The sequence below is a fragment of the Schistosoma haematobium genome, chromosome ZW, assembly GCF_000699445.3.
Source record: "Schistosoma haematobium chromosome ZW, whole genome shotgun sequence".
Classification (NCBI taxonomy): Eukaryota; Metazoa; Platyhelminthes; class Trematoda; order Strigeidida; family Schistosomatidae; genus Schistosoma; species Schistosoma haematobium.
Genome location: NC_067195.1, coordinates 60,138,735 through 60,149,166, shown reverse-complemented (window position 1 = coordinate 60,149,166; position 10,432 = coordinate 60,138,735). Strand labels below are relative to the sequence as shown.

Here is a 10,432-nt window from a genome sequence, read left to right as displayed (position 1 = left end):
ATGTTTGAGGTTCAAGAGCAGAAGATTTCTGGTGAAGAAACATCGAGGAAGCCAATGTCCTCAATTTATAGGTCATCTAAAAACAGATTTATAGTCTTAAAACTTATTCTTGTAGTATACTCTTTCAGGGTAACGTGTAATAATCAGTTTACAAAATGATTTGTAGATTATTTTACACAACTACTGCTTTATATGGTTTTCTTAATGTGTGAAAAATAAGACCCAATAGCCATAGAAGAAAATATTTATTTTCCATCTCTTTGTCATATATATCTTAGCAGTTCACAAAACCTGATTTAAAACAAGGTGTACTAAATAGCTGTACTATGAACATTCTAGAAAAACTTAAGAAACATAAGAAAAAAATAAAACTGTACAATTCTGGTGACTTGAAATCAAATGATGCATTCGGTACACCAAATACATTAATCTCTGTTATTACAGAAACCTGAAGTTGATTATATCCTTTTTCTTCAAATAAGATGTTATGTAATTAGTTAACCTGAACACTTTATTTACAGGCATTGGATACTCTGTGAACATTTCTTAAGTGTTACAATTCTCCGCAACTATTTGAATATACTTACAATTTTTAGTTTCATATGTTGAATTGTGTTAGCTTGTCACTTATGTTTTTTTTGCATTATATTAAATTAATTTATCTCATCGATAGTTATGTACCAAATATTATACTATTAATATACTATTTAATTGTAAATGAGCTAAGAACATAGCTTAAAGTTGACAAAGTATTAGCCGAATTTATTACAAATGATACTTGAGATCACCTTCATTGAATTACTATCAAAGAACAATAAATGGAAATTGTAACAAATAAATGAGTGTTCTTATCGGCTTTGTATCGAAATCCAAAATGTTTTTGATGTGTACAACATAATAAAGCTATTCATTAAGTTAAATTTAGATTACTTTTACTAACAAAGTAATGAAATTGTTTGTTAAACTATGATAAAATCTATGTGAAAATGTAATTTAAAATACGAAAATTAATTCTATTTATATGGAAGATACTTATATATACGTAAATCTAAATTTCATTGAATAGATTCATCTGGAACATTTCTCTAGACAGATTAGTGAATTCCTAGTCAAACATTGTTATTGGTGGGGTTTAAATGTGACAAGAGTGAAATAATTATTACTGATGAAATAAGTTTTTGAACACCGTAATTTAAGGAATTGGTTAAAGTTGGAAAAGTAGACTACTGGATTTACATTCAGAGGTATGAAGATAACATAGTCGCTGCAAGGTCTCAAGATCCTGACTTCAATCTTGGCTGAAAATAGCGAGGAAGCTCTGGTGGGGAGAAACAAACTGGGACTAAACAGACTTTTATTGCTTGATAATTTCTCTTATTTTCCTACTTGATATCAATCATTCCGTGGTGAGAAACATCTTTGAATACTGTGAATTAACATTTCGTAGAGGTTTTGAGATGTATACCTCATTGCTGTGACTACTAATTTTGATAATATTTACTTAGTTCTTTCTGTGTTTGAAGGAATCATGAGATCGTCTAAAATCGGTAGACGAATAAAGGATTGGCAACACGACGACAAAACAACCTAAACTATTCCATTATGTCTCAGCCCTACTAACTAGAGGAAGAAGTCAAGATTCAGATGAGGGAAAAGTGTATTCCACTAGCAGTCGAAAGCATGAACGAACAGGCACACAACTCAAGCGTATACATACAGTATAAAAATGTCCTTGGGAAACGTCACAAAATAGCGCATTAAAAGAGGAAATGAAACAATGACGTTTAAGGCCATTCTAAGTGGGAAATACAAAGTGAAGGCTAAAGTGGGCGTTTTGGAACAAAAATGAGAAATACAAATTTTCAAAATAAAATTACAAAAATAAGATGTTAAACCAAGTGATTTCTATGGATCTAGCACTCCAACAGTCTTATCTTTATTCTAACTGTTTACCAGCACTAGTCAAACAGTTGCCATAGTCCTTCATCAAAAGTTACTCGCTAATTATGAATCTCTTTATGCGTTGCTGAAATCCTTATTAAATGTGTACTGAGTCATGAATCGTAGGTGGTGTTGTGTATCTTGAGTTGAACAATTTAATTGCAAACCTTTCATCATTGTCCTGTATAGGATAGTCAGACACTACTCTTCCTTAAATGATGATACTGAAAGTCATGGAATTAAACTATTTAACTCGAAAAACGCGATACCAACATAAGAATCCACTTGATATTCGAATCTTGTTCATTGTTTCGAAATCACGAATTGTTTTTGAAAGAATTTTGTTCAGATATTTATTCAAAAATGATGTTTATCGTCGGTGTTCCAAATCGATTCCATGATTTTTTATATCCGCTTTTCAAATTGATTCCTCTTGTTGTGTATGTAGTTGTCAAATATGCTAATGCTTACCAGTTTTCTATGTTGACGATTATTAATTTTCATACATGATAACAATTCTAGGTGTATTATGTTTTATTTTATCATTATCACTATCAAGAAATAATTGCAAACAATGCATATCATACTAATTTCCCCTAGAATCATTTTCTGTACGATTACGAAATAACCTCTTGATTAGATTGTGTTTGTTTTTTTGTAACCATAAGTATTATCTGATAGTTTTGCTTTTACTTAATGTTTAATGAATAATTTTATTAATCAATGGTATCGGTAAGTTTTCATTCATTCAAGTGAAATTTTCGAAGGTTTTCCTAACATAAATTAAGATAATAGTCATAAGAATCATGTATGGTTCAGAATTTTAACTCCAGATAGACAGTGACTGAAAACCGGCTGTATTGGTATAAGATTCCCGGAAATGGCCGTCCAAGACCTCACCGGGATCGCTAATTATTTGACACGTATACATTAGCACATTTAGATGTAGGGTTTCACTGCAGTATTCTAATTCATACAACTCGTAATTTAAACGGAACCATCATTCAGTTATGGATAGCAGTGTACTGGTATGAAACAGATTAATATTTGATCCTTAAATAGCTAAAAAGGTAACTAATATGGGTAAGTTTACTCATTCAAATGTCAGGTGTTGAACTAATACATGCATCACTGACTTGTATAAGCTTATATTATAAATTCAGCCCCATGTGGATTTGTAAATCGGAGATTCTTAAAATCCATGAACAGTAATTAAGCTAACTAAGTCCTTTTCTACTTTTAAATGACTTTTCATTTTAATACCAGTCTGTGATGACGAGTGTCTGTAACATTATCAAATCTATTTGATGAAAGACCCACTTTGACGTGATATATATTCTTTCAATGGAAGTAAGTAATGTCGTGCATTACATATTCGTTTTCATTATATTGTCAAATATTTTAGACTAGTTAAAATAGCTGTACCTTACTTAAAAGTATCAAACTATTCCAGCTTTGGAAAAACATCAAATAAATACTTTAATGTCATTTTTTCAATGATAATTTTATGGCAAATATTTCAAAATCTCCTTCAATTGTGTTCTCCCATTCAATCCAGGCCTTTTTGTTTTGGTATGGGACTCGTTAGCAGTGTGTAACCACGACATTGTACTCTGGGACTGAACCCGGGACCTTCGATCTTGAGCACGAACGTTCATCCTTCATACCTCTAACTCAGGATACAACGGTGTTAGTTCGCACTGCGAAGGAGTTCCAAATTAGAAAGAAACAGTTGTCCAGTAATTCCAGGATTTCAGTGGTGGTCTGAAATACATCGGTTCATGATTTCATTGAAATTCAACGATCTCTACAACTTCACACTAAAGATTAATTAGAAAAACTTCACATTATACCTTCATATATCTAACATGAAAGTGAATTTTGCCATACACTGACTTCAGATGAAAAGTCATTGAATGCTAGGAGGATGTTTGATCTTGGTGTTAGAATTCATAAACAATACGCACACATTTTGTTTAGATGAGAAGGAATCCAGTAATTTCAGATTTCTTGATAAAAATAGTACTTCAATTAATTGAAAGGAAATTGTTAGATTCTATAAACAAAAGTCTAGTATCAAGTTTAATCAAGTAAAGTAACACGCATTTACATTGTTGTTTATTACAATTCATTTATCATTCATAAAAATATCTCAGATAATATTACAAGTAAACTAAAGCACACCAATCGCATTTGAAGCGGAGAGGCGAATAAGTACACACGAGCAATTACATAGGCAAAATCATAGTCAAATTGCATAAGCAGTCAGCAAGGCAATGCAAAAGCTAATAATAGGATTTCAGTACATATATTCATGGGGAGGAGAATGAATCATCGAGTGATATTTAAGCAATCAACATATTAACTAGAGTCTGTCATATGATCTAATGATCATAAGTGTACAAAGAAATCTGCGAAATGTTCTTGTTCAAATAACATTGTCTGTTAAGTAAGTTAATAAATGGGTTTAACCAAAATTAATCACAATCAAAATTGATTGTAAGATAGTTCCTATAACCTTGGCATAAGTTTTAAGTACCTATACTCCCTTGAAAGTTCTTCGTAAGTATTTCGCGAGAAGTAAATAAATCATTAAGATTAATATTGCGTTATATTATGTAATATAATGGACAGAAAGCAATAAGTATTGGTTGCTTTGATACATTTATGTTCATTTTCTGATCATTCCTTTACCAACCGATATATATATATATATATATATATATATATATTCAACATCTGTAATTTTACAGGATAAATTCAAAAGAAAGAACGAACCAATGATCAAAAGGATTAGTTAAGGCATTTTTAAATTTCAGTTAATCGAACAGATAATGATGGCTATCTGTTATTGATGTACCCTAATTAATCATTATTTCCGTCTGATGACATCTTTAGAAATAGAAAGGTAGACATTTGTTGACTTGATAATCCTAGTCGTTAATCTAACACAAAATAGAGTTAGATTATTATCATTATTATTAATGACTTTATTCAATATTATATTTTGGTACAATATAGAATTCTCAGCACAGCGTATTTCAGCAAGTTTCTTACACAAAAAAACAGAAACAAAGACAAAAAATGGGAAAGAAGGTTTAAAAATATCTGGAAAACTGTACAACTTTTCAAATTAGAGACATGTTAAGAATGCAGGTTATTGACTAGGTTAACTCTGACAACCTGTTCGTCACAGAGCATATTTGCTAGGTAAGGTATCACAGAACTTTTATACTTCTGCTCGCGTGCATGGATTTTAATGTAATTGCGTCTCGTTCTACCAGAAGATATACAAGGAAAAAGATATGAGTGAAGGAAATGGTTAGTATCCGATAAAATAACACCTGCCAGGAGTTTGCATGACTTTAGATGTCTATCCACAACCATATTAATTATGACCTCGAAAGATTCACTACACACCTTGCTAACTGCCTTCAGCACTCTCCACAATGCAGCAAAGTCTTTTCTCAAAAGTCCGGGAATGAATAATGGAGAATAATAGGTAATATGCAAGAATTGACAAATTATAAAAGTAAATGACAAGTAATCCCAAGAGCATGCAATCACTTTATGTAGTAATTCATACGAAAACTTCCTTCGATAACGGTAAAACATGAGAAGACCAAAAGAGATCAGAGGAAAAAGTAACACCAAAATAACTGACCTTCAACGCTGTGTTTATCAAAGAGTCTGCAATGGCACAGGCATTATGGGATCTCAAAATGCTGTTTAGATGCCGTTCATGTCTCATGTTAAAGTTAACAGCTTAACATTTAGACGGATTAAGTACGAGACCATTAACAACAGACCAACAATCAATACGACACAAAAACTCATTCATTTCTATGGGATGTAAAGAGGAAGAGATAGGCATACATACAGTGAGATCATCCGCATATTTCACAATAGTGTTTTTTGTGTAAGACGGCAAATCATGCAGAAAAAAAGAGAAAAGAAGAGGTGAAAAAACAGCTCCTTGTGGTACACCTTCATGAGACAGTAGAGACTCTGAACACTTTACTCCAAATACAGTGTACTGTTCCCTTTCAGAGATGTATGGACATAGCCAGTTGGTTATCCAGCTGTCAGTGTTGACGCTGATTAACTTGTTAAGTAAACGTTGTCTTGGTATAGAATCAAAAGCTGAAGTATAGTCCAGAAAAGCCCATCGAACATACTTCTTACCCTTTTCTAAGTTGAACACTATATTGTGATGCAGAACAGCAACAGTATCTAAGGTGCTTCATTTCCATCTGTAGGCAAACTGATACGGATCAATATGCTCTCTTATCGCAGGCTGAAATGGAAGTACTAATAATTTTTCCATTGTTTTAAGGAAGGGTGAAATTATTGCAATAAGTCTAAATTTCACATTCTTATCACCAGATACTTTATTGGGTACACGGATTATCTTCATCTTTCTCCACATTTTCGGTAGGAGATTAGATGAGAAGGATCGGTTAAAGATAGTCGTGAACGGATAACATAAGACGTCAGCACATTTTTAAAAAAAGATGTTTGAGATACCATCAGGTCCTAAACATCAGGATAAATTAAGTAACTGGAGACATCTTCGGACATCAGTTTCAGTGGAACGAGGAACACGGCTATTCTTTAAACCTGTGGATGAAGGGAGCATTACATCAGATGACTGACGTACAAAAGACTTATTTAAGTCACAAACATTCAGCTGGTTATCGCTCCTAATCTGTCTGTCATCTGTAAGTTCTTTAAAGACTTTCCACATACTTGGAGAGTTCTTGCAAGACAAGAGTTTTTCAGTAAATATACAGTTGAGACGTCTAATCTCTACGTTTATCAGACCATTTAGCTCACGAACTTCATTACAGTTCTTCTCTTTATACAGTCTTTCTCTCACCCTCCGTAGTCGTTTCAGTTTTGAAGGTGTGAGTCGATCGAAACTTACAAAAATGGTTTCAGTGGGACAACAAATATCAAAACAGAATTTAAGGTAACAAGTGATAAAATCAGTAGTGATTTCCAGTGAGTCATCTGTAAATAATCCACAGTTAGTCGTATGAAACATGTTTTGCAGATTTTGGATATTTTATACTGAGTAATTCCTATATTTGACTTTCTTGGTTTGATGTAAGAGTGTACTCTTCTCATGCTTTCCATATACTTTAGGTAGAACACGAATCATACAGTGATCCGAGCTAGACAATCGAGCACGTTTACGAGTCACATATATACCCACATCATTAATGAAAACGAAGTCTAAATGAGCATCCAAACGAGTAGGAAAATCTACTACATTTTGGCGACCTACTGACGAAAGGAAGCTACAGTCACATGAATTGAAATCACCACATACAACTGAAAGTGAATCACTGAACGCAGTAACAGCGAACTCAGTGAATTCATCAGCGAAAACAGATAGCGCAGATGATGTGCAGTCTGGAGTCACGTAGATATTGGTGACATAAACATATTTGTATTTATTCAGATGTTTTGGACGTCATCTTAGAGTTAGACAGTCGATAAAGTCATTTGAGAACTTGAAACACGCAAACGAAGATCGACACTAGTTCACGTTTACAAACGTAGCTACACCGCCAGCACATCTCTTTTTATTGTTTGATCGATCCTGACGATAAATTTTGAAATCACGTAGTGATACTAGGCAGTCGTCCTGTAAATCATTTAACCAAGATTCTTGAATAGTGATGACACCACAATTACGATACATATTTTGAATTAGTAGGAATCGAAGATAGTCCACTTTGTTGATTAGTGGTCGGCAGTTAGAATTTAGCAGCTCGGGAATCCACATACGATTAATGTTCATTCTCTTTAACTCATATTGCCAACCACCACAATGTCTTTTATAGTACTTTTTTGTAACTTGTGCAGCGAGAGGTCGTAGGCTTTCCATAAACGCTTCTGTATAGGTTACGCGATTAATGGACATAATGCGACGTCAAAACAAAATGAAAAAAAAGATAACTTGTTGAAATAATTAGATGGCAGAAATAGGTAGCCCAGATATTCAAGCAGGCCGTCGTCATCAAACATATTTGGAAAGAGTCGATGGAGGACTATTTTACATAATCATTAAGAATGTTTGATTGCAATGTTTATCACATAAGTTAATATAGTTTGGTTGAAACATAAAGCTATGTATCATTACTATGACTTGACTACATATGTAAAAAGTCATTATCGTATTAAATAAAGACAAATTTCAAGTTTATGACTTATTGAAATAGACTATAGTTACTGGTATTTAAATCACGTTTTGTTAATACCTTAAACCAGTTAATATGGAGGTTAATCATTACACTATGGGTTGACACTTATTCTTTAATGGTAAACACTATATTAGTGAGTGATAGATGTTTTTTTCTAGTATCCTTTTTTTAATTTCGTTATTAAATGTATATCAGTAAAGGGTCATAAGATACATTTTTATTCAGACAATAAATGTTAAATGTAAGTTGAGCACAACAATAAAACGTGTGAGAATTATGACTGATTGAGAGAGTATTATTAAATGAGATTAGAAAGATACAAAGTTGAAATGAACTCTTGAAATGTTTAATCATTAAACATTTCTTTAAAAGGGTTTATGTTTAAAACAATTCTTTATTTTATTGAAACCTACTGAATTTTAAGTGTATTAATGATATTAATGGATTGGAAAAAAAATTTAAAATATAGTTGCCCTTTGAGATGATGGAGAAAATTTATAGCTCAGGTGGATGATTTTAATAGAGTTTTGTTCTCTGAACTGGTCGTGAAGCTTTCATTGTTCTTCTGAACGATCTAACTCAGAGAACAAAACTCCATCAAAACGTTTCCCATTTATTAGTTTATTGTGTTACTCAGTCATTATTAAAACTGTAAAGATTCAAAATTAGTTAAACATTTGAAAAATTTCGGGTCAGTAGTATTTTTGTATTAAATAATACATCTGTTATATCATTAAGACAAGAATCCTATTTGAAATCTTGACAATTAAACAGTACTATAGCTAAGATGGATAGTGGTTAGTAGTGGAATCCAGGACGCGTATTTAGTCCTGTTTGGGACTCGTCAGCTGGGTGTACTTGCATTCAAGAGTTGATATTCACTCCGGGACTCGAACCCAGTACCGTTCGCTTAGAACGTCATCGCTTTGTTCATTTAGCTACTGAGTCCTGATAGCCAATTGCTTGTGAAATGGGGTGAAGTTTAAATCCACTTGATATTGTTTACTTGAATCTTCCTATTAATGTTTAGGACTGCTAGCAACTATCCATTTTTGCTTATAAAGCTTGTGACTCAAGTCAAGATTGAGACAATACACACAGTATGCATATATACTAATAAGAGACTGATCAATTGCAGTTCTAAACATTATTGGGAAGATTCAAGTAACGAATACCAAGTACGATAACTGATCAGCTAATAATTTAGCTGTTCATGTTCTGTTTTTAGATTATTCATTTAAATTGAATAATTACATTTAATCAAAGGCTATAATGTAAAGATTCGATATTAAGCAAAATGTAAGAGTTGTGATATGTAAAATACGATTTTAGGATAAATAATCAAATTACTTCGAAATGTAAATATTTCATTATACATTTTTTAAAGATTAGAATAAATAGAGATACTTTATTGCTTAATAATTCAGTTAAAGGTTGATTGATCACTGGGTGGCGATCATTGTCATGCTTGTCTAGTCCTTATTAGTGCAGATCGAATGCTATCGATCATGTTGCAATGTGGCCACCAGTCTGGGTGACTTGACACTGCGGGCACTATATATATTGAGATTAGATTGTGGTTGGAGGTAGTCAACAGGAAACCCTGGACCCGGGTTTCGTGCTACTTGGCAGGCGTCAGCAAGGTGTACCTGTAATCTTGAGGGAACTGGTGCTCCTTGGCGGATTCGATCTCGTGTCACTCACATGACCATGAACACCATCCAGTGATCAATCAATTGTGATTACATCTCAGTCCTACAGGAGGTTGGTCGCGTATCGGATAGCTCAGTGGTAACGTCTCTGATTGTGAAGCTGGGTGTGTAGATTGTTATAAATAAATAATATATTTGTAATATCCAAAATTTGGTTATTTATTCTCTGAGGAAGTGACTTACACTAAGTCACGAAACGTCAGAAAATCTAGTTTTCTACTCATTTGGATATTATAAACATATTATTTATTTATCATTTGGATTAGCTTTAAGTGTTTAGTTAATCTAGTGTAATATAAATAGTGTAAAAGGACTGGATAAATATAAAAGAAAAATTGAAGGATTAAACTACACTTCATTTGAATTTGCTAACAAAAACTATTTACATCAACTATAATGAAACATCTGCTTCATATTAAATATAAATGTTACCATGTTTTATTTGATTGTCATACACAGAAACTTGCTGATTTAGTTATCTTAGCTTAGAATTATATGATTACTGTATTGTATTTAATAATTCACGATTATTTGTTACCATGTATATTTACTAATATATATATGCTA

General features: G+C 32.6%; 1 protein-coding gene across 1 annotated transcript; it reads right to left on the bottom strand.

Annotated features, from left to right (window-relative positions):
• Positions 1–5,800: 5,800 nt before the first annotated feature.
• Positions 5,801–7,319, bottom strand: KIF1B_1 (Kinesin-like protein kif1b). The gene has a single exon (XM_051208710.1). It carries the CDS (start codon positions 6,986–6,988, stop codon positions 6,485–6,487), a length of 504 nt encoding a protein of 167 aa, XP_051072050.1. The 5' UTR covers positions 6,989–7,319; the 3' UTR covers positions 5,801–6,484.
• Between the last annotated feature and the right edge of the window lie 3,113 nt (positions 7,320–10,432).

Coding starts and splice junctions, on each gene's coding strand:
- KIF1B_1 (XM_051208710.1), bottom strand. CDS start 6,988: ATGTTTCATACGACTAACTGTGGATTATTTACAGATGACTCACTGGAA.